Source organism: Balaenoptera physalus (assembly GCF_965194825.1).
Source record: "Balaenoptera physalus genome assembly, chromosome: 5".
NCBI lineage: Eukaryota > Metazoa > Chordata > Mammalia > Artiodactyla > Balaenopteridae > Balaenoptera > Balaenoptera physalus.
Genome location: NC_138884.1, coordinates 149,718,374 through 149,743,191, shown reverse-complemented (window position 1 = coordinate 149,743,191; position 24,818 = coordinate 149,718,374). Strand labels below are relative to the sequence as shown.

General features: G+C 52.2%; 1 protein-coding gene across 1 annotated transcript; it reads right to left on the bottom strand.

The window, feature by feature from the left end:
* Positions 1–145: 145 nt before the first annotated feature.
* On the bottom strand, positions 146–24,710 carry NELFA (negative elongation factor complex member A). Its single transcript, XM_082463124.1, has 11 exons — positions 24,380–24,710; positions 8,150–8,321; positions 6,737–6,898; positions 5,208–5,297; positions 3,590–3,720; positions 3,431–3,500; positions 3,164–3,252; positions 2,222–2,333; positions 1,195–1,478; positions 984–1,083; positions 146–874 (listed from the first exon to the last, which is right to left on the bottom strand). Exons 1-11 carry the CDS (start codon positions 24,587–24,589, stop codon positions 690–692), a joined length of 1,605 nt encoding a protein of 534 aa, XP_082319250.1. The 5' UTR covers positions 24,590–24,710; the 3' UTR covers positions 146–689.
* Between the last annotated feature and the right edge of the window lie 108 nt (positions 24,711–24,818).

Here is a 24,818-nt window from a genome sequence, read left to right as displayed (position 1 = left end):
TGAGCCCCAGGCCCCTTTGATGTGCTCCCCACGCCCGCATCGTCCAGGAGTGACCCCTGGGCTGACCCCAACGTCACCCATCCCAGAGAGGGGCTGGGGCCCCAGAGCAGAGAGGTCGAGCTGGCTGGAAACACAGCTCTGGTGCTTTTTCTTTAGAAAAGCTAAACTTTAATTAGGTAGTTTTTACAATGAAAACAGGTACCCAAGGACTGGTCTTAAATGCTCACAACGGTACAAAAGACAAATACAAAACCTGTGGGTGGTGAGCGTGTCCTGGCATCCCCCATCCCTGGGCACTGGCGGCCGTCCCCGCCCTGTTCTCAGCCACACCAGGCGCCACCTTTGGTCCCTCAGCCGCGTGGGCGGGGAGAGGGCTGCACGAGCAAGAAAAGCCCTCTCGCGGTCAGTGGGACTGAAGAAAAAATGAGAAAAGACAGAAGTCTAACAGGCAGAGCTGTTGCCAAGATTAGGAAGTTACACCTTTCGGGGCTAAGTTTAACATTCAGAACTGTAACATTGAATGCAAAAAAGTGTCTTAAATCACACAAAAGGGACCCATATTAAAATTTAGAAAATAAGTCCAAAACACCCCAGAGAAACTGAATCTAAAGCTCAAGTGGGCTGGGACTCGGCGCGTCGGGGGCCGGTGGTCCCCTGGAGCCCGAGTCAGGCCGGCGGGGGCGGTGGCCCTAGGACACGTTGGCCATGGGCTTGTACTTCTTGAAGCGCGTCCACTGGCCCGTGGCGTAGTTCATCTCGAAGACTGTGTCCACCAGCATGGTGGTGCTGCCCTGGCCGTCCGACTTGGGCAGGTCCTCCGTGTGCTCGCTCAGCTTGATCTGGATCACGTCGCCCTGCTCCTGGCACGGGTTCTCTGAGGGGGGCAGGGGCCGCTGGGCGGGGGGCCTGGGGGCGTGGGGCCGTCCCCCAACCCCCGCAGGACCCAGGTCCCCCCCACCCCCCAGGGCCGGCCACGGACCCACCTCGGGAGCCGGCCATGAAGCCCAGGATGAGGGCCTTCTCGGGCCGCGTGACCTTGTTGGCCGTCTTGAACATCTCCTGCGCGGCAAACATCTGCTCTCTCTGCGGTGGAGGAGCAGGGCTGGGTGTTGGGCCCCGCCGGCACCCCTGCTGTGGGCGGGGCCACACACACACCCCCCCCCGCCCCGCACACCTACCGCCCCGCACACCTACCGTGAGCGACAGGTTCTTCTTGGGCTGCTGCTGGGCTGGGGGCTGGGCCTGGGCCTGGGGGGCCACCATGGCCACCGGAGGCGTCTGGGTGCCGGGGGCGACGGCCGGGGGCGTGGTGGGCGTCAGGGGCGAGGTGGGCGCCGCGGGCGTGGGCGCCGCGGGGCTGAGGCCGCTGTTGTACAGGGGCGCCCTCTGCTTGAACTGTGCCGGCAGCGCAGGGCTGGGGGCGCTGGGCTCCTCGGGGGGCCGGCTGGCCTGCAGGCTGGCTTCCCGGGCAGGCGGGGCTGCAAGCAGAGCGAGGCCTGGGGGGCGGCCGGCAGGGCCAGGGACCCCGCCTCCGAGAGAAGTGCCCGGGCCCCGCCCCGCCCCGGAGCCCACAGGCCGCCCGCGGGGGACAGGCGTTGGGGGGGCCCTCCTGCCCGCAGCTGGGGTGCAAGCCCCGGGCGGCACCTCTGGGCGCAGGGCCCCAGCCGGGAGCCAGAGGGCTCAGGCCTTCTGAGACCAGCAGGTAAGACGTCCAGGCACTGGCGAGGGGACGGAGGGCTGCTTCCTGGAGCCCAGCAAGCCTGCCTGACCCCCAGGCCCTCTCTGGCCACCCCCTCCCCGAGGCCAAGCTCCCCCCCCCACCCCCCGGCAGGCGACGCTGAGCCCGGAGAGCAAACGCCTCGGAGCAGAACCCACAGATCCCTCTCTACCTTTCCTTCAGCACCTTCTTTCTCAAATTGTAGGGCTACGTGAAGATCCCTGGACCCTGAGGCGCTGTAACCTCAGCAGCCCCCCTCCCGCTCACAAACTGGGCCTCACACCTGGCACCGCACAAGGGGCACTGCCTGTCTGGCCCCGGGAAGGGCAAAGCAGCTGACACCCCTGGGTTTACTTCTCGCAGCTCGTGCTAGGCAGGAGGGTCTTCCGGCCCCGGCGGCACCAGCAGAGGTCCTGACACCCAAGGAAGCACCACGTGGGCGAGTCCTGGGAAGATGCTGCTCCCTGCCCGGTGGGTGCTGCCCCTGGCGCGCTGCCCGCTCACCTGGCGGGGCCTCGGAGCTGGGGATGTAGGATGAGGCAGGGACCACGCTGGGCGTAGCCGGCAGGTAGCTCGTGGATGGCAGCGCAGGCTCGTTGTTCAGAGACCCGAGTTTCTGGAAGACAGAGACCACAGTTCCTCCCAAAAGCAGCCCGGGGGCTCAGCGTGAGCCTCTCCCAGTCCTGGATGGGGCCGGCTCCTCTGTGGGCCTCAGCGTCTCGCCCCAGCACGGACCCGAACCTCCAGCCCCACAGGAGGGCCCCCACCCCCGGAGCAGGACCGGGGGCGCTGCTGTCCCCATCGATGGAGACTGCTCCAGGCCAGGGGCCCCGTGTTCGGCAGTGCTGGACCCCAAGCGTACGGCCCTGCCGCCGCCCCCATCCTGGAGCTGCCTTGTTGGGAGGGCGCGGGGTGGGGCGGGGCGGGGCTGTCCCTGTTTGGTTAGGGACCCTCCCGAAGCAGCCATCTTTGAGGTAACAAGAAATTCAACAACTTTTTTTTTTTTAAACCACAAAAGCATATGAGAAAAGGAAGACACTCCTTTCAATAAAGTGAGAAAACACAGCTCTGCAGTAAGAAGTTTCCCACCACCCAGAAATGACCGATGGGGACAAGGCGGCACACGGTGCCTGGCTGCCCAGCCCCTCCAGGCGGCAGCACCGGCAGAGAGGGGCCTTCCGAGCAGCGCGCCCTCCCGCCAGGCCGCCCCACCACCCCTGCGGGACAGGGGACGCCGAGGAGCCCCCAGCGCGCGGCGCCGTCCACACCTGGGCCCACGGGCACGCCAGCGCCCCGCCGGCGCCCCCTCTCCTGCGCGTGTCCACGTACATACGTGTGCGTCCACGCGTGTGCTCCCACAGGACGCGCCTCCGCGGCTAACGATGGGAACGGGGCACGCGCTCCGGCCGCCCGCGGCCCTGCAGCCCTGCAGCCCTGCAGCCCTACCTGCGTGGACACCAGGCCGGCCGCGTAGTCGGGGGTGGCGTTCTCCACGACCGTCTCTTCCTTGGCTGGCTTCTCCACCGCCTCCGCGTCTGCGGGCAGAGCACGGGCCTCAGCGCCCCGGGCGGCGGCCCTCCCGGCCCGAGGCGGCGACTCGGAGGACAGGGCTGCCCCGCGGGCTCGCCCCTCTCCAGCCGGGGGCGGTCTCGGTCTCGGTCCCGGCAGACGAGAGACCAGGGCCTCCGCGGGCGGACGGCCCCCAATACGCACCCAGGGTCTTCCTCCTCCTCTTGGCCTCCCGGCCGGCCCCGACCATGTCCAGCTCGGAGATGTCGAGGAGCTGCCGACACAGACACAAGCCCACCCTCAGCCCCACGGAAGCAGCGCGGCTGGTCCCGCGCGGGCGGGGCTGCCAGGGGACACGCCCACCTTCACGCCCCTCTCCTTCCGCAGGGGCGTCCTCGACGGCGGGATGGCAGTGCGGTTCCCCGCGGGGCTGAAGACGCTGGGGGCGGTGGGGCTTCGGAAGGGCGCCTGCTTCGGGATGCCTTTGAGCGGGGCTGCGGAGAGGACGGGCCGTCAGGGGGCCTCACGGAGCGGCTACTCCGCCACCGACGCGTATTCCGCTTGCCCGTCTCCGCCAGAGACGCCCCTGCCGGCCTGCCAAGTGCTCCCACGGATGTGCTGCGCCTCCGCGAGGGCAGGTGCCGGGGATGCCCCCAGGCCAGGGGTCTGCCCTCTCCCTGTGCCCAAGCACCGGGGCATCAGGTCGGCCTGCCCAGAAAAGCACGCCGTGGCAACCAGCGACACCACAGCCAAACTCTGACGTCTCTGCCCAAGACGCGAAACCAACAAAGACACCACACCTGCATCCATCGACCCTAACACACGGAGTCCTTTATCGCCACAGACAGGACTCTCAGCTTCCACCTCTTTCTTGCACCTCGGGGTGAACAGATGTGTTACAGGCTAGAGGCCCACATGCTGCAGCCAGAATCACCCTCCCTCTTCCCCTGGGCCTGGTCCCTCATCTCTCAAAGGGAAGGCACCTGACACACACGGAATGGCTCCTTCTGAAGGGGGCCTGGCCCCTTCCCCAGGCATCCAGTGCTTCTCCATTCCTGCCACTGGGACCCGTCCCAGTGCGCAGCGTGCAGACACCAGGGCTTACTCACACCAAGATCATGTACGGCGTCCCAGGCCCAGTGCACAGGTGGCCCCTTGGCACGGCCAATGGGACAGGGCAGGGAAGCAGGAAGCACCCCTGAACTGCACCGTGGGCACGCTGGGTGGGGGTGCCCGGCCGGGGTGTGGAAAGGAAGGTGAGGGGAGCTTTGTCAAGGGGGACTGGCACCCAGGGGGCAGGCGGGGACATTACAGTGAGGGCCCCACGTCAACCTGATGCACTTCCAGGGCCACGCAGGGCAACAGCCGGCCCTGAGGTGACGGGGCTGGGGGACCCCCCCCCACAGTGCCAAGTCGGCCGGCACCACGACGGCAGCTCCCACACGAGTGCCGTGGGCCCCGCAGGGAGGACCCCACGAGCCCCCTCAGGCTCCAGTGGCAGCCCGGCCGCTGCTCTCACCGACCCACCTGCCCTGTCCGGTCGGCCCTGGGCCTGGGCAGCGTGGGGTGGGCAGGGAGCAAGAGGTGAGCTCCGGCCCCGAGGGAGGGATGAGGGAGCAGACCCGACGACACGACGGTGGCCCGGTCAGCCTCGAGCTTGTAGAGCCCTCGCCCCACGGAGAACCTGGGGCCGGCACGGGGCCGGCAGGCGGCAGGACCTGGGGCAGAGGCGGCGGCCCATGCCCTCCACGGCCATAAGTACGAGCGAGAACCGAGACTGAGTGTCTCCCTCCAATCCCGGTCTTTCCTCATCTCAGGCGGAGCCTTCCGGACCCTCCGTAAGCAGAAGAGGCCCCCTCATTCCACACAACAGAGCCGGCAGCACCGCAGGGCCCGTGGCCCAGTCGGGTCAAAGTTCAACGACTGTGCTCCCGAGGAAGGGCGAGCCCTCCCCTCCGACCCCGCAGCGGCCCGGCCTTACTCGTGGTGTCCATCTTCCGGAGCAGCCCCCGGCCCTTGGCGTGGAAGGGCACCCCCGCGCTCCTCTTCAGTTGCTGGGCGGTCTCGGTGGCTGTAAGACAAGGTGGCCTGCGTCAGCGCCCTCCCGATGCCAGCGCCTCCACCCATGGGATTTACAAAGATGGTCGAGACGTAAGGATTCGAGCACAAACACTCGCTCGTCTGCTTTCAAACGTTGCAACTCCCCTTTCTGTGTAGGGCAGCCGTCCCCAAACTTTTTGGCACCAGGGACCGGTTTCGTGGAAGACAATTTTTCCTCGGACTTGGGTTGGCGGGGATGGTTCAGGAGGTAACACAAGCGGCAGGGAGCGATGGGGAGCGGCGGGGAGCTGCAGATGAAGCTTCGCTCGCTCGTTTGCCCGCCGCTCACCTCCTGCTGTGCGGCCCGGTTCCTAACGGCCCGCGGTACCGGTCCGTGGCCCTGGGGTTGGGGACGCCTGGTGTAGAGAACTACACTTGCAGTAAGTAGGGCCCTGGCGGCTGCACCTCCCGGGGTGGGGGGGTGGGAGGGGCCCCGATGAAGCGTCCTCACTGGTGGGTGGTCATCTGGCACAACCTCACCCTTCCCTTCACAGAAGCATCAACGCGAGGCAGGAAACAAGCTCGAGGAGGGACGGAGCCCCACGCCCACCCGGCACCAGGTTCTGCCGTGGGGGGCGGGGGGCAGGTGCCACTGCTGACTGCACGGAGGGGTCTGGGAGCTGCCCAGGGGGCAGGGGGCCCGGGCTGTGCACTGCCAGCTCTGTGAAGCTACAGCACAGTGCCGACCCCAGAACGATGTCCGTCTGGAACCGAGAGTCACGATGGCTGCTGTGTTTTATTTGGATTCTTTGAAAACAGGGCATTTATATAGATTATTAATACCAATACCATAACCACTTAAAACAAAAGTTTTGCTATCAGTCAAAGGAATCAATTTCCTGGCCTTCTTCCGAGCAGGTATCGTCCATGTACATTTTAGAAGCCACTACTTAAGAAAACATTAATAAAATGACCAAACATCCTTAAAGTCAAATTGAGATCATCTGCAAGAATGAGGCAGGGCTATAGGAGTTAGGACCCAGCCTCTCCAATCTCTTCCAGGCTGCCTGTCTCATCACCTGTGTGACTCAGTTGGTACAGATTTCATTTTGGGAACAAAGATTACAAATACTTTAACCTGAAAATTCGCAAGTTTCTAAAGTAGATTTTTAGAACACACAGTTTAGCGTAGCAATCAATAAATTTCTAATAAAAAAAGAAAAAAAACTATGTAGAACTCTGTCTTTTAAAGACAGTTAGGTACCATAAAACCTAAAAGAAGAATAAAGATAAAAACTACAGACATAGGACAAAAGCATGATTTGCTCGGCAGTCAGTTCTCCCAAATCTGCTGGACCTTCCAGGCCGGGCAAGGCAGCCCCCGCTGAGGAGGGTCCCGACAAGTCCCAGTGCGCCCCCTGGGCCAGGCGCACCCACCCCCAGACCCGCATGCGGACGGCGGGCACTCACATTTCTGCAGGAGCTCTGCCCTCAGTGTGGCACTCTTCGGTTTCCTTTTCAACTGAAAATGTTTCACTGGGGGAGTGAGGGGCCCAGCGAGGGTCGTCAGGGCGTTTTTATTCAAGTACTGGCACTCCAGCGGGAGCATGGCCGACGCCTCACACTCGTTCACTGCTCGTTCGAGAACCAACATGTTAGGAGGTGAATTTCCCTTACCCAGGCCCAATTTTCACCGCTAACATGAAAACGCACAGCTTCCTGTTTATAGCAGTGGAGCTTCTACTTTGATCTCAAAACAGAAAACAAGTACCCACTGCCTGCCTGCCACAGGCCAGCAATCAAGGCCACCAACCTGGGCCCAAGGTCAAGGACAGGACAGGAGGGCTCGGCGGAACCCCTGCGGAGCTTTTGACAGGCAGAAGCACCTGGGCCCCGCCACACAGGTCCCTCAGCACAGCTACATCTGGAAGGTGCTCTGTGCATCCCTGGAGCAAGCCGTAGGACAGGGGAGCCTGTGGCCGTCCCGGGTTCCCCCCCAAGTCCCCACGGCCCCCAGGGGTGGTTTCTCCTGGACCCTCTGAATCCCGGCCCTCACAAGAAGCACGCAGGCGCGTTCCCCAGGTCTGTGGGTTTACCGGGCAGTTAGAGCTCGGGAGAAGGCCCTGGGCAGAAGACAGAGCAGGCCCCTCCCACCAGAGAGAGGACACCCAGGAGGGCGTGGACCTGTCTGGACCCTCATCAAGCTAATCACCAGGACAGAAACATCTCGAGTTTGCGTTCCAATGCTCTGGAAGCATCCATGTAGCTTGTGGGCAGCTACAAGTCAAGCGAAAGCCTACACAGAGCGGTCATCTCGCAGCTGCCCCCGGGGACGGCCAGGCCACCGGCCCTGCGGGACCGCAGGGGCACAGGTTCCATCTTTAAAGGGCTGCAGTTCCAATTCTCCAAACTAGGAAAGGAACTCAGGGAGGAACAGACCTTCCCATCTTTGTATGTTCTTTGACTCCATTTGTAAGTATTTTCTACGTGGTTTTTGGTTCGTGTTCTAGACAAGTAAACTGCTGATATTTTCAACACACAGTTACGAGCATCTACTCTGTGCCAGGGAATGTTCTAGGCTCTGAATGGGCAGAGCCCATGCCCTCATGGAGCTGAGTGGGGAGAGGGATGCGTGAATGTGAAAGCGAGTAAATAACGCACTTGAGATAAAGCATGTACAGTGAGGAGGGAGCCTCTGGGCTGCTCTTTTCAAAGACTGGTCAAAAGCCAGCCGGCAGCGCGTGGGGCAGGGGCGTACGGATACAGCCAGCACGACACAGTACAGCGTGCGACACTCTCAAAGTCAAACTCATGTTACAAAAGAGGGTTGCAAGGAAGACCCATCTCCCTCCTCCCAGCGTAAACCAAACACACTCAACCTACCCTTTTCTCTAAGTTCTCCTAAAATATCTTGAACGTTGGGATTCTGCTCTTCAAGATCAAGGTTAAGAGATCCGGTATCAGGAAAGGACTTCAGAATGTCGGCCACCATGAGAACCCAGGGGTCCGAGTCCAGGGTGGCGAGCTGGATGATCTCTGTGAGGGCACCCTTCATCTGCCGGGAGAGGAGAGATGGCAGTCCTTGTCGCCGACGCCCCCGCCACCCCTGGCTCAGGCCCGCAGGACTGGAGCGGAGCAGGAGCGTGTGCGCACCTCTGCTTGTTCAGACACAGAAAGGAGCCCCCTTTGAACCCTGCCGGAGCTTCTGGGCGCACGGGGCGGGGCCCCGCCCTCAGGAGAGCCCTCCCCTGGCCCCCCCCCCCGCCCCCCCAGCGCCCACACCTCGGCCGGCGGCCCGAGCATCTCCGCACCGCCTCCCGGTGCACTGGCCCGGCGGCAAACAGAAGGGCCGCCCAGGACGGGGGTGGGGTGGGGTGGGGGGGGGGGTGGGGGCGTTCCCGCCCCCTGCTGGGGAACCTGCCACTGGGGCATCTGGGGTAGCCGCGGCTCGGCCCCTGCGGCGGCTGGGAAGGGACTGGGTACGGAAGGCCGCCAAGAGAACAGGGGCGAGTCCCCGCACGCCCCACGGCCACGTGACGGGCTCACGTGACAGAGAAGAGCCCGCAGGAGGCCGGTCCCCCCGAGGACCAGGGGGACCTGGCTCCCGGGGACAGGCCGTGGCCGGCGTGTCTGCTGCGCTCGAGGTGCCGCTTCCTCCCGTAGGTGCGAGTGGCCACAGCGGCCCGCGGTCACCGCTGCTTAAGGCCCAGACGCGGGCCCAAGCCTGAACACGGTCCCCCTTACACCTGCCCTCTCCCACCCGAGCTCCTGGTCCACCTGTCCCCCCTCACCTGGCAGCGCCACCTCGCCTGCGTCGACCCACCCATCCCCTCACGCTCCGGCTTAACCCTCATCCCCAGCTTCCCACCACCCTCAGGAATCAGGATCCCCCCACCTGCCCCGGAGGCCCCAGCCCGGGCGGTGGTCCAGACAGAATGCCTGGCTGAGCCCCGCATCCCCCCAGGCGCACGCGCAGCCGAGGTCGAAGCGTCAAGGCTCTGGCATTCCCGCCTGAGGCTGGGCGCCTCCCCTTGGCCAAGCACAGGGCCGGATGCCAGCTGACCCAACTCTAAAAGGCTGTCTCTTGAAATACATGGAAATAAGTTCTTTTGACGTGTGGCAAAAATGGTAAACACTTATTTATTTTTTAACACTTGTGCTGGGGGCTTTTTTGATGTTTTAGAAGAATGAGCCCGTCTACCACCTTCCCCCTTGTATTTAGCTGAGCTATCAACTCTCTCCTACATTAAAAACAAAAGGCACGAAATGAAAAACAATTTTATCTGTCACTTACTATGAGTTAAAGAGTGAAAACGTGTCCCTGGCAAACTAAAGTTATGTAAGAAACATAACAAAGAAGACCCCCTCATACCTAAGTCTCAAATTAAGTAGCTCCACACAGATGGCAGGCTGCGCCCTCAGCAGTCACCCCAAAGCGTGAGGAACGAGAGACACACACACACTGTGTGTGAGGGGGCTCCCAGGTGATGGGGAGGAGAGCCTGCAAATGGAACTGAGGTGGCCCAGCAGGAGGTGCCACCTCCCACGCCCGAGCCCAGAACTGAAGAGACGGCCAAGGGGCAGGGGACCTGGAGCCCTCTGACGCTGCCCGGGGCAGGGCGCAGGCTGTAAAATGGTGCGGCCGTTAGAGAAACCATCTGGCGCGTCCCCAAAAAGACCAACAGGCAGCTCCCTGGTGGTCTAGTGGTTAGGACTCTGTGCTTGCACAGCTGAGGCACAGGTTCAATCCCTGGTCGGGGAACTGAGATCCCACAAGGCCACGCGGCCAAAATTAAAAAAAAAAAAGACAAACACAGATTACCACGTGAGCTAACAACTCCACTCCCAGGTACAGACCCAAAAGAACTGAAAACATCTGTCCACCCAAAAACTCATACGTGAATGGCTGGCTGTATTTGTAACAACCCAAAAGTGGAAGCAACTCTAAGGCCATCATCTGATGAATGGATGACCAAAATGTGGTTTATCTATACAACAAAACATTATTTGGCAATAAAAAGACACACGACGTGACAAAGTGGTGAACCGTGAAAACATGAAGCTCTGTGAAAGAAGCCAGACCTGAGAGAGCACATGCCGTGTGGCTCTGTGCCTGTGAAACGTCCAGGACAGGTCACCCACAGGCCCGGGAGGTGGGACAGTGGTCCTGGGGCTGGAGTGGGGAGAGGGAGTGACTGCCAGGGAGCTAGGGGTTTCCTTCTCAGTGCGAAGAAAACGTTCTGGTATCAGATGCTGGTGATGACTGCACAACACTGTGATGTACCACAACCACTGACTTGTACACTTTAAAAGAATGAGTCCTATGTGAATATCTCAGTTTGAAAAACTGTATGAGGAAAAAACCAGGGGGCCATAAGGCAAGCTTAGCCAAAGCCTGCAGACGTCTCCAAAGTTGGCGTCACACCTGGGCTCCTGCCTGGAGGCGGGAGTGTCCCTGGCCCTGGTTGGGCACCGTGTTCCCAGATGTCAGAAGTCCGGGTGCCCAGGAAGCACAGCTGAGCTGTCTCTGGAGGGGGCAGCCTGGCAGTGGGCCGGCAAGGACAGGCCTGTGTCCAAGGGATGGTCCTTGTCACCTGCAACACGGCTCTGGCCCTCCCTGACGCGGAGCTCCTGTAAAAGCTGGGCCAGGAAGCATGTGCTTCAGTCCAGAGGAGTCACAATAGTGGAGGAACCAGCAGACAAGGAACCAAGCGTCAAACGGAAAGAGGACAGGACAGAAAACACCAGTATCCGCTAGACATGCCTCTACTGAGCACGTGACGTTTCGGAGCAGGTACAGCACCATGAATTTTTTAAACTCTCTAAAATGAGGACATAAAGCAGAGAAATGAGTTCAAGACACAGCAAGACAACGAGAGGTAACAAAATCAATAAAAAGACCATACCTCAGAACAGACTTAAGTTGTCATTAAATCTCTGAGAATGCATTACAATGACAAGGAGCCCCCCAAAATGCTTGAATGGATGACAAGGTGTATGCTGCTTTCAATACCATAAAGACAGACACTCTCCCTCAGTAATCTGTAAGTCTAGGGTGACCCCACTCAAGTTGCAGAAATATTTTCTTCACAGAACTGGACAATCTGATTCTAAACTTCCTATGAGAAAAGCAATAAACAAAAATAAGAAAAAAAAATTTTTTAAGATAACAAGAGAAAAATCAATTTTACCAGATATTAAAACTACAAATGCCACACGATTAAATACGCTCCTTACCTCTCACTTTATTCCCAGATAAACTTCAAATGGATCAGATTTCAATTTGAGAAATGAGACTGTAAAAGCACAAGAAGAAACCATAGAAGTCTTTCTTTTGTATAACTGCTAAGGAAGAAGTCCTCTGTAGTTATGATTCTAAACCAAGGAGCCATAAAAGACATGAATTTGAATTTTACTACTTAAGTACTTTTCCCATGGAAAACCACCAAAAAGCTCCAAATCCCATATATTAAATCAAGAGAAATGGCAAACTGGGTGAAAAAAATACTTTGCAACTCTTATCACAGGCAATTAAAAAAATATGCACACATATACATGAGTGTGTATATTTTATAGATGTCTATGTATATAAAGAACAAACACATATATGAGATTGATCTTACATGTCAATTTTTTAAAAGTTTACCATTAGAAAAATGATTTAAAACTTAGAAAAATGCAAAGGATGCTCAGCCTCATTCAACATAAGAGAAATGCAAAATAAACGTAGGAGGAGATACAATTCCCACTTCAGGGATGGGCAGGGCGGAGCGGGGTGGCCCCTGCTGGCCCGCCTGGGAGGACGGGCATGACGGCGAAGGGCTTTGTGGCACACGCTCCTGAGTCCAGCCATCTCAGGCCAAACCCCGAATCTGTCACCACTCCCAGGACAGCCTGGGAATGCGTTAGCAGCAGCGGCCCGCAGTCATCCTGGGGATTCAGCACTCGCAACAGTGTCTGGCAGGAGCGAGAACACCTCCCCGGGAGCAGGCGACCACACACTGACAAGAACTTAAATGGGCATAACTTCTACTAAGTTTATTTTATTTATTCTTTTAAATTTTTGGCCGCACCGCGCAGCTTGCAGGATCTTAGTTCCCCGACCAAGGATCGAACCCACGCCCTCGGCAGTGAAAGCATGGAGTCCCAACCACTGGACCACCAGGGAATTCCCTCTACTAACTTTATTTTAGTGATACTCATCACAATTTATGACGTCTGTGCTTTTTGCCTGAGCAATTAGCACTTCCAAGAATTTATCCTCTGGATTAGAGACCTAAATGTAAGGCCCGATACTATAAAACGCTTAGAGGAAAACATAGGCAGAACACTTTTTGACATATATCACAGCAATATATTTTTGGATCCATCTCCTAGAGTAATGGAAACAAAAACAAAAATAAAGGAACCATGAACAAAAAGACAACCTACAAAATGGAGAAAATATTTGTAAATGATGCAACCAACAAGGGATTAATCTCCAAAATATAAAAACAGCTCATAAAACTCAATATAAAAAAAAAACCCAATCAAAAAATAGGCAGAAGATCTAAATAGACATTTCTTCAAAGAAGACATACAAATGGCCCAAAGGCACATGAAAAGATGCTCAACATCGGTAATTATTAGAGAAATGCAAATCAAAAGTACAATGAGGTATTACCTCACACTGGTCAGAATGGCCATCATCAAAAAGTCTACAAGTAATAAATGCTGGAGAGGGTGTGGAGAAAAGGGAACCCTCCTGCACTGTTGGTGGGAATGTAAACTGGTGCAGCTACTATGGACAACAGTATGGAGGTTCCACAAAAAACTAAAAATAGAGCTACCATATGATCCAGCAATCCCACTGCTGGGCATATATAAGGAGAAAACTCTAATTCTAAAAGGTACACACACCCCAACGTTCACCGCAGCACTACTTACAATAGCCAGGACATGGAAGCAACCTAAATGTCCATCAACAGAGGAATGTATAAAGAAGATGTGGTACATATATACAATGGAATACTACTCAGACATAAAAACAATGAAATAATGCCATGGATGGACCCAGAGATTATCATACTAAGTGAAGTCAAACAAAGACAAATATTATATGATATTATTTATTTGTGAAATCTAAGAAAAATGATACAAATGAACTTACACACAAAACAGAAATAGACCCACAGACATAGAAAACAAACTTATGGTTACCAAAGCAGGGGAGGAAGAAATAAATTAGGAGTTTGGGATTAAAATATACACACTACTATATATAAAAGAGATAACCAACAAGGACCTACTGTATAGCACAGGAAACTATACTCAATATTTTGTAATAACCTATAAGGGAAAAGAATCTGAAAAAGAATATGTATGTATGTGTGTATGTGTAACTGAATCACTTTGCTGTACACCTGAAACACAACACTGTTAAGTCAATTATTAATATATTTCAATAAAAATAAATAAAAACTACAAAAAAAAAAGAAGAAGAATTTATCCTCTAGTTACCTTGCACACCTGAGAGAATTCACTGCAGCAAAAGACAGGAAACAGCTGCACGTCCACCAACGGGACGGGAGACCAAGTAGGTAAAGTAGGTCCTGTGAGGCAGGAAAAAGAATGCAGCTACAGCGTGGGCACTGGTATGGAAGCATCACCAAGACGGATCTGCAATTAGTGTGAATCTCTATGACTCATCCATCCTACAGACACGGGGGCCCCTCCACTAAGGGCCAGGCAAAGTGGGGTATTAGGGATACAGAGACACACAAGACACAGGACCTGGTCTCAAAAAAGCTCACAGGTGAGCACTAAAGAAACTGAGAACTCACTTGTGTTCACAAAAACCTACCGCTATAGGTTGAACTGTGCCCCTTCAAGAAGATTTGCTGGAGCCCTAACCCCAGGACCTCAGGATCTGACCTTACTTGGAGACAGGGCCTTTATGGAGGTCACTGAGTTAAAATGAGGTCGTTCAAATGGGTCGCAATCCAACACAACTAGCATCCTTATAAAAAGGGGCTGTCTGGGCAGAGATGCACACACACAGAGGAAGACGGCGTGACGGCGCCTGTGGATAAGCCCGTCACAGGGCTAGAGCAATAGCCCTACCAGCCAGAGGACACCTGAGGCCACCAGAAGCTCGGAGAGAGGCATGGATTTGACTTCTGGCCACTCAGAGCTGTGAGACAACACACTTTTGTTGTTCTAAGACATCTACTCTGTGGTACTTTACTGCAAACTAATACAACTACTATGAGGCAACTGGACAATACTTTACAAAAACATTTGAAGAGAAAAAAAGGGGGGTTTAAAGACAAAAAACGACCACTGTTATGAGCTGAATGTTTGTGTCCCCCCTCAAGTTCATATGCTGAAACCCTAATCCTTGGGAGGTGACTAGGTGTGAGGGCTGGGCCTCGATGAATGGGATTAGTGTCCTTGTAACAGAGCCCCCAGGGCAGGGCTCGCTCTCTCCTGCCCCAGCTGAGCACACAGCCAGAAGGCTACCATCTGCAAGCCAGGAAGAGGGCCCTCACAAGAAACCGAATCCGCCAGCTCAGACGAACAGTTCATCGTGGGCTTTCTTTCCATCATCCAGAGTTGTAAGAAAATAAATGTCTATTATGTAAATCACCAAGTTTATGGTATTTTTGTTATGGCAGCCTGAGCCTTTAGATTAAATAAAATCATCAGTGAGAATCCTGCCTTCAGCGCTCTCACGGTAATAAGCTTTTATGGGTCTCTGGGGGAAGACAGATGCGGAGTAAGTGAGGGGCTTCCAGTTCTTGCCAAGAGGGCAGACTGGCGTGGGCTGCTGGAACATCACACACACAGACACACGTGGCACCACAAATCCACAAGAAAATGAGAGTTGGCTTGCATTTCAACGCATGGCTGGGAACCCTGGGCTCAGAACAGAGAAAAATAACACCTTCTCCCCATCCAACCACACAAATGAGGTGTAGTACTGAGGCATTAGAGATGGATCTCTTAACAGGAGAACTACAAAGTGAAGAGAAACAAAAGAAGCACATTTAATGACTTCTTACACAAAACTTCAAAACACAAACCATGAGCCAAAAAACGTATTACTGTGCATTAAAATGAAAGGTGATGAGCAAATGGAAAATTTAGCAGGCAGATGCAATCTGTAACGTTCAAAACCAGCAGCGTTTAACGTTAAAATATACAAAGAGCCCCCGCAAATCAACAAGAGGACAGCAACCCCAATAAAACACAGGCAGGTGTTATTAATGGGCCACGTACAAAGAGGAAATCTGAGACGGCAACAAACCCAGCCACAGATACCCCAAATGAACTGGAAAAAAACCCAAATGAACACACGGCAGCACTTTCCAACCACCTGATTTGCAAAAGCAGAAAAGTGGACAAGGCCAAGTGCTGGGGGGTGGGGGAGATGGTACAGGTGCCCAGAGGCACTGCACGTGGGAGTGTGGGCACCTCAATGCCACCACTTACACAAATACATTCTATGACCCAACAATCCCACCCCGGGGCATAGATTCCAAGTATATGTTCACCGCAATCCACGGGTAAGGAGCTTCGCGTCACAGCATGACTGCTGTGGCTGAGCTGGGGGCAGCCTGCTATCAGTGCTGGAGGGTGGCGTGCATTGGGGGGGCGACAGTCGGGGTGCAGCTGTGCAGGTCAGGAGCTGGCACACTTTTCTGTAAAGGGCCAGAGACTGACTATTTCAGGCCCTGGGGGCTACGCAGCTCTGTCTCATCTTTTTTCACTAACCCTTTAATAATGCTCAGAACATTCTTAGTTTACAGACTGTACAGAAAACAAGTCACAGGCCTCAGTGTGTCAGCCCTAGGGTTAGACGAACAGCAACACAAGTGAATATTAAAAACACATTTTGTTTACAAAAACTGAGATATGTAAGACAATAGAATTTATATCAATTAAAAATACATGCACCCCCCACCCCAATTTATTTGCAATTTTAAAATTTTATTTTAATTAATTTATTTTTTATTTTTGGCTGTGTTGGGTCTTCGTTTCTGTGCGAGGGCTTTCTCTAGTTGCGGCAAGTGGGGGCCACTCTTCATCGCGGTGCGCAGGCCTCTCACTGTTGCGGCCTCTCTTGTTGCGGAGCACAGGCTCCAGACGCGCAGGCTCAGCAGCTGTGGCTCACGGGCCCAGTTGCTCCGCAGCATGTGGGATCTTCCCAGACCAGGGCTCGAACCCGTGTCCCCTGCATTAGCAGGCAGATTCTCAACCACTGCACCACCAGGGAAGACCCCCCACCCCAATTTGAACGAACACTTTACCAGAGAGGCTCAACACCGTTAGTCACCATGGAAACGTAAACTGAAACCTACTAGAATGTTTGCATTAAAAAAACCCCACCAAGACCTTCACACTCCTCTCGGGATACTGAAATGATACAAGCACCCTGGAAAGCAGTTTGGCAGTTTCCTATCACGGGACCTGGCCATCCTCTTCCAGGTGTTTCCTCTAGAGAAATGGCGACAGGCCACACAAGAACCTGTCCATACATGTAAACATGTCCATTCAGAGGGCCACAACTCAGCAGGAAAAGTTACGAGCTACTAATATACATAACACAAGCGTGAACTTCAAGATAAGGATGCTGAGTGAAAGCCAGACAAAAAAAGCACTATTAATATAACATTCCAGGAAATGCCAACTGAGCTATGGAGACAGAAAGTAGATCAGTGATTACTTAGCAGAGTGAGAGGGGCAGGAGAATGATACCTTCATTGCAATGGTTTTACAGGTGTGCACATGTCACACTGTACACTTTCAATATGCTTATGTCAATGACACTTCCAATGAAAAAAAGTCCCTAAAAACAATACACATTTTTAAAGAACACTCACAAAAAAACACATAATAGAACAGAACAGGGAATGTTGCTACCTATGGGGAAAGTGGAGTAGGACGTGGGAATAAAACAGAGAAGTTAAACAGAAGAGACTCTGAAGGGAAATCAGTAAGTAAGTTTAACAACAGAATAAGAAAGAGACAGAATAAGTCCGATGCTACCCAGATCATAACAGGCAGAAAAAAAAATGGTTTGAAAATACCAAAGAGGCTGCACAGAAAACAGAAGAAAGTCTCCCACACGCCTGACCGGAGATTCAGAGAGAAAGGGAACAGAAACTGGGACCAACGCAAGGTCTATAGAGGAAATTGTTAAGAATTAACAGATGAAAGATAATCACAATTTCAAGAAGCCCAACAAGCTTTGTAGGATGAATTTTTTAAAATTTCTTCACCAAAACACATCCGAGGAAACTGCAGAACTACAGAGTGAAGCCACTGTCCTGGGCCAATGGGCCCAAGGCCCTCAGGGGCAATCCTATGGCCTGCCGTCAAGTTACTGACTCGCTGGGACCACGCAGTCCCACGCCAGAGGCACTATGGGCACCTGACCACAGAAAGGAAATGACTGAGGTACTTGACTCTGGGGGACGGTGGAGTTTAGGTAAAATTCCAATGAAGTGGTGAGTCTGTGAGTAAAAGGTCAGTGTCAGAACTGTCAGGTGGACCTGGGTCCAGTTTCCTTAGAAACAACAATAGCGAGAGACGTGGGTGTCGTGCTCACACACCCCTTATCCGAGCCTCTGCACCTGGGCTGGAAACTGAGGCTGCTTCTTTGTGTCAAAGTGTCTTAGATCCTCCAAGCAAAAGTGGGATGTTTCATTCTTACTGATATGACTTTAAACAGCAGTTTCCGAGAGTCTGTGATTTTCATTTTTTAAAAAATTTATCTATTTTATTTATTTATTTTTGGCTGCGTTGGGTCTTTGTTGCTGTGCGCGGGCTTTCTCTAGTTGTGGTGAGGGGTGGCTTCTCTTGTTGCGGAGCACAGGCTCTAGGCGCATGGACTTCAGTAGTTGTGGCACGTGGGCTCAGTAGTTGTGGCTCACGGGCTCTAGAGCGCAGGCTCAGCAGTTGTGGCACACGGGCCCAATTGCTTCGCGGCACGTGGGACCTTCCCCGACCAGGGCTCGAACCCGTGTCCCCTGCATTGGCAGGCGGATTCTTAACCATTGCGCCACCAGGTAAGTCCAAGTCTGTGACTTTTAGACAACAGAGTTTCTCAGTGAATAAGGCAGCCATAGTGATTAAAGGGCATGCTGTGACAACTCACAACTGTGACGTGTCCTTGGGGAAACACTGTTTCTTTTTTTTTTTTTTTTTTAAGTATTTATTTATTTATTATTTATTTGTGGCTGTGTTGGGTCTTCGTTTCTGTCCAAGGGCTTTCTCTAGTTGCGGCAAGCGGGGGCCGCTCTTCATCGTGGTGCGCGGGCCTCTCATTATCGCGGCCTCTCTTGTTGCGGAGCACAGCCTCCAGACGCGCAGGCTCAGCAATTGTGGCTCACGAACCTAGTTGCTCCGTGGCATGTGGGATCTTCCCAGACCAGGGCTCGAACCCGTGTCCCTTGCATTGGCAGGCAGATTCTCAACCACTGCGCCACCAGGGAAGCCCGAAACACTGTTTCTTATTCACTTGGCAGCCAGCCTGATCTGTTCCCCCGGGGTGATAAATACGTAGCTATCGCAGTCACTGATCACTGGAATCCCTAGGCTTCCCACAGCAGGCTCATGAGTTGGATAATTTTACATATTAAAGAGTTATCTCAGGCAGCCCTAAAACTCTCCCTAAAACTTCCTTTGGTGGCAATGTTAAGGACTTGGACAAGAGGGGTCACTGGTTTTATCAGTAGCAGCATTTAGTTTCCTCAAAGCCCTTTCAAATATAGCTAAAACATTATGAAGTCAGTATTTACATTTTACGACACTCTGTAGTTAGCAAAACACCTCACGTACATTGCCTCCTGACATCATTCTTACTTCCTGGACCAAATTCTAAATTCTTTGAGAGCAGGGGCCCTAAATCACTTCTGTACCCCTCACTGAATAAACTAAAATACTGGACCATTAAAATCTCTTTTCCTCTTCCCTCCTATTAGTTAAGAACTGTTGCTGACTTAGCTTTTAAGAGAAATAGATACATCACAAAACAAGTGAACTAGTTTCCAGATTTCATTAAGAAACACAAGTTGTAGCAAACGCTGCATACAATGTTTACTTTTACATGTCCCGGCCAAGGGGTCAAAAGTTATTCTCGGTGTGTCTGTGAGGATGTTTCCAGATGAGATTAACATCTGAATTGCACAGACTGCCCTCCCTAATGTGGATGTCCCTCATTAAATCAACTGAAGACCTGAACAGAACAAAAAGGCTGAGTAAGATGGAACTCCTTCTGCCTGACTGTTGAGCTGAGACTTTGGTCTTTTCCAATCTTGGGACTTGGATGAAATACTGGCTCTTCTTGGGTCTCCGACCTGCTGGCTTTTTAGACTGGAACTACACTTTAGCTCTCTTGGGTCTCAAACTTTCTGGCTGCAGCTCCTGGGACTTTTCAGGAGGCTTCTGTGAGCCAATTCCTTTCAATAAAAAACAGTATCTCTCCCCGCCCCCCCCCCCCATATGTTATATACAGGTATACATAAGGTGCACACGCATCCTATTTGTTCTGTTTCTCTGGAGAACCCTGGCTAATACAGTGCAGAACACACACAGCCCGGCCATCTAGTCCCCCGGTATCTATGGTCCTATGTAAAAAAGCTTAATCTTCAGAATGTTATCCTCTAAGGTATCAGATCCTTAAATAACTAAAGAAAGATAATTAAAATAGCTAAGTGAATTGGGATGTTTTGGAAAGTTTTCTTGTTTTGTTTTGTTTTTTAACACCGAATATATAAATAAAAATGTCTTTCAGAAAACTAAATTATCCAGAATGGCCTAGTTCATTTTCAACCTAGCTAAGCAAGTTCTTCATTATAATTTCTTGTAATACAGACAAAATCCAAGAACAAACTATATATTTAAAAAAATCAATGAAAGAAAGCTGGTACACCTATATCAATGCTGGACAAAAATAGACAAAACATTACCACCTATAGAGACCACTATATAAAGATCCATGGTTCAGTTCACAAGGCAACAATAACAATTCTAAACTTGTACGCACCTAATAACATAACCTCAAAATGTAGAAAGCAAAAGTTGATAAAACTATAAGAACTAGACAAATCCATAATCATAACAGAGATAAACATACCCCTCTCATTAACTGATACATTTTTTAAAATCAGTAAGAATACAGTAGACCTGTACAACACGATTAAACAAATTTGACCGAATGAACATATACTGGGCAATGGATCACAAAACTAGATCATAAAATGCTTCTGAAACTCACTTGCAATGTTTACAAAAACTGACCATATATTTCGCCATTAAGCAAATCTTAAATTTCAAATGACTGAAATAATATAGACTATATTCGCTGACAAGCACTCAATCCAGCTAGAAATCACTAGTAAAAACATAACTAAAACCTCCCTCCCTCCAATGTATGGAAATTAAGAAACATTTCTAAATTACAAAGGGGTCAGATAGGAAATCATCACAGAAATTACAAAATATTGTGACTTGGTAATGAAAACACTATCAAAACTCGTAGGACGCAGTGATTAGAAAATAACCAGGACTTCACCAGTGGCGCAGTGGATGAGACTCTGAGCTCCCAATGCAGGGGGCCTGGTTTCGATCCCTGGTCAGGGTTTGAACCCTGGGTTCGATCCCTGGTCAGGGAACTAGATCCCACATGCATGCCGTAACTAAGAGTTCGCATGCCACAACTAAGGAGCCCGAATGCTGCAACTTAACTCCCAGTGCAACCAAATAAATAAATAAAATAACCTGTGGGACCTCCCTGGTGGTCCAGTGGGTAAGACTCTGCACTCCCAATGCAGGGGGCCTGGGTTCAATCCCTGGTCAGGGAACTAGATCCCACATGCATGCCGCAACTAAGAGTCCACATGCCGCAACTAAGACCCAGCACAGCCAAAATAAATAAATAAATAAACATTAAAAAAAAGATAAGAGAATGTTATTATCTACTTTATGCTAATACATTTGAAGTTTTAATAGAAACTGCCAAATCACTAGAAAATATATAATATCCAGAAAATTTTACTTATGAAGAACATAAAACCAAATAATAAAATAAAATCATAAACCAAGCATAAAACCAAAACATAAAATAAATCCAAATAATAAATAAAATAAATAAATAAAATAAATAAATAAAATAAATAAAATAAATCCAAATAATAAATCATAAAATAAAACCAAATCATAAAACCAAATCAAATATCTTCCCACAAAGAAAATCCAGGTCCCCTAGATGGCTTTATTACTAAGTTCTACCAAACATTTAGAAAGGAATAATTCCATTGTTAAACAAACTTTCCAAAGAAGAGGAAAATAGAAGATACATTACCACTCCTTTTATAAGGGTAGCATAACTTCAACACCAATATCTGACAAAGACAGTCTGGGAAAGTAAAATTAGAGGTTAATCTCACCCATGAACACAGATACAAAATTCCTACACAAAATATCAGGACAACATAATCCTCCATATAAAATGACCAAGTTAGGAATGCCAGGTTGGTTAACAGCAGCTAATGCTATTCTGGGACCTCCCTGGTGGCGCAGTGGTTAAGAATCTGCCTGCCAATGCAGGGGACACGGGCTCCATCCCTGGTCCGGGAAGATCCCATGTGCCATGGAGCAACTAAGCCCGTGCGCCACAACTACTGTGCCTGTGCTCTAGAGCCTGCGAGCCACAACTACTGAAGCCGCGTGCCTAGAGCCCGTGCTCTGTAACAAGAGAAGCCACTGCAATGAGAAGCCCATGCACCGCAACAAAGAGTAGCCCCTGCTCGCCGCAACTAGAGAGAGCCTGCCCATCAATGAAGACCCAAGGCAGCCAAAAAAAAAAAAAACCAAAAACGAAAAACACAATGCTATTCTGTAAATGTGGCAATCTATATGTCAATAGACATTATAAACATTTGATAAAATTCAAAATATTCATTCATGTTCACATCTACTACAATGTTACCCAAAAACTGGGTTCACCTCTTGATGAGTGTTGAGCCAAAAGACACAACCAAGCCAAAAAGAAGGAAGGATGTATTCCTTGCAGACAGGAAGGGGAACAGCAGGATCTTTCCCAAAGCTGTGTCTCCCCAACGCCAAAAGTGGGGAAGTTTTAAGCTCAGGGTACATGCATATTCATGAGGGGGCTCTGGGGGTTGACAGAGTCCAAGCTTTAGTCGACTGAAGTCACATGGGTCAATATCATCATTCCATCCTCCGCCTGGGTGGGGGTCTTAGTTCTTGCGGAACTCAAGATGTGTATCAGATTGTTACGTACATCCCTGGAAGAAGAACTAGGACTCTGCTTTATCGCCGAACTACCATTTCTTTTTTTTTTTTTTTTATATGGAACACTTCACGAATTTGCGTGTCATCCTTGCGCAGGGGCCATGCTAATCTCTGTATCGTTCCAATTTTAGTATATGTGCTGCCGAAGCGAGCACCGAACTACCATTTCTTGACTGCTTTTCCTTCGTTCCTGCATTCTCTCACTTCCCTTAAGATCCTTAATTACTGAGACCTGTTCAAGGGCAAGCATCGTGGCCAGGCTTCGATCCCAACATGGCTTCGGCCAAAAATGGCTTTTTCTTATTTAAAGTTTTGGCCATGAACTCGGTACAAGTATGGTTAATAAACAGGTTATGGGGGAGACACACTTCCACCCACCCCAGGCCAGGTTCTTGGAGGGCTCTGCACAGGAGAAAGACGCTGTACAGGCGAAAGGCAGAACTGGACATCTCTGACAAGACAACAGGGAGTTCCCTCCCCTGGCCCCCTAGCAGGGAAGCATATCCTAAGAGGAGTACACCTGCTTAGATGCAGCTAAGAGCTTCTGTGACTCTGAAGACTCCACGGAGAAAGCTAAAGCAAGACACAACTGGAAGAAATCTGCAACATACACAACTGAAAAAAGACTGTTATTCAAATTTTATTTTTAAAAAAACTCCTACAAAGCGGGAATTCCCTGGCGGTCTAGTGGTTAGGACTCCACGCGTCCACTGCTAGGGTTCAATCCCTGGTCGGGGAACTAAGATCCTGCAAGCCGCGCAGTGCAGCAATAAATAAATAAATAAATATTTAAAAAATAATAATAAATAAAACTCCTACAAAGCAATGAAAAAACTACATGGGGGAAAATTTTTTCTTGAACAATTAACAAAAAAGAACATCAAATAATGAATAAGCACATGAAAAGATGCCCAAGCATACGCATACTCAGAGAATGGAACACTATTCAGCAGTGAAAATTAAACCACAGCGGGGCCGCAGGTTGGATGAATGTGTCAAGGTGTCAACCCGAAGAAGACAGACACACCCACATCGCTCACGCGAAACACACGATATGATACCGTAACATTAAGTTCAAGCCAGGCAAAACCAAACTGTACTGCTGAAAAATGCCTATACAACTGATAAATCACAAGGAATGGCAGAGAAATGATCACCTCCCAAAGTGAGCGAGGGGAGAGGGCAAGGGTTGTGATCCGGAACAGGTGGGGGAGGCCTCTGGACACAGCTTTATTCTGTTTCTTTTGTACACGTTATATATAAAAAACAACTATCAACTATAATAACGGGGCAGTCACCGCGACAGTAGTTGGGGAACGTTTAAGCAACTATGGCGCTTCAACATTTTGAAAAACTACTTATTTTGCGCAAAAAGCGACACAATTTACCGTTAAGGAAAACAAGCAGGGAACAAGTCGGACAGACCCACTGATGAGAACGATGCAAGAACACGAGCGTGTGGCAAGAACCCAGAGCGCAGGATGACCGGACCGGGTGGGTACCCCGACAGGTGAAAGCAACAAAACCGAGGTGGGCGCTGAGCCCGAGGCGGGCCCCCGACATCCCGACCCCCCTCCCCCCGTCCGGGCACCTCGCCCGCGGCTCTGACAGGTGCAGGCGGGCAGCTCGGGCTCGCGTCCACCGCGGGGGGGCGGTGAGGAGGGGAAACGGGTCCGCGAACTGCGAGGGTCCGAGAGGGGGGAGGGGAGGGGAGCGGGGGGGTGGTCCGCGAGGGCCGGGGTCTCGGGTCCCGGGGAGGCGCGGCCCCGAGGGGGGAGGCCGGCCCCGCGTCCGCACCGCCGCCCGCCTCACCTCGTCCACCGTGCGGCGCGGGAGGTGCAGCGTCCCGAGCAGCAGCTTGAGCTTCACGGCCGACGAGAGGCCGTGGAAACAGAGGCGGATGTTGTCGATAACCGCGGGCGTGAGCAGGGACGCGATGCTGGGCGGCGCCCACAGCTCGTCCGTGGCCCCCAGCTTGTTGTGCAGCCACAGGCCCGTGTCGCTCTCCCGCATGGACGCCATCTTGAGGGGGAAAAAGCCGGGCGCCGCCGAGCCGGCATCTTATGAGGACACCTACGCGCCCGCGGCGAGGACCCTCAACATGGCGGCGCCCGGTGGGCGAGCGGCGGTGACGTCACCATAGGGGCGCGGCCTCGGAGAGACGCTTCGCGACGGCGCGAGGACCGGCCGCCGGCCGCCGTAACGTAACATGGCGGCGCCCGTGGCCGGCTCTCGAGGGCCGCGGAAGATG

Coding starts and splice junctions, on each gene's coding strand:
- NELFA (XM_082463124.1), bottom strand. CDS start 24,589: ATGGCGTCCATGCGGGAGAGCGACACGGGCCTGTGGCTGCACAACAAG. Junction 5,298..6,736: donor GGCAGAGCTCCTGCAGAAAT/GTGAGTGCCCGC, acceptor CTTGTCTTACAG/CCACCGAGACCGCCCAGCAA. Junction 875..983: donor CTTCATGGCCGGCTCCCGAG/GTGGGTCCGTGG, acceptor TGCCCCCCTCAG/AGAACCCGTGCCAGGAGCAG.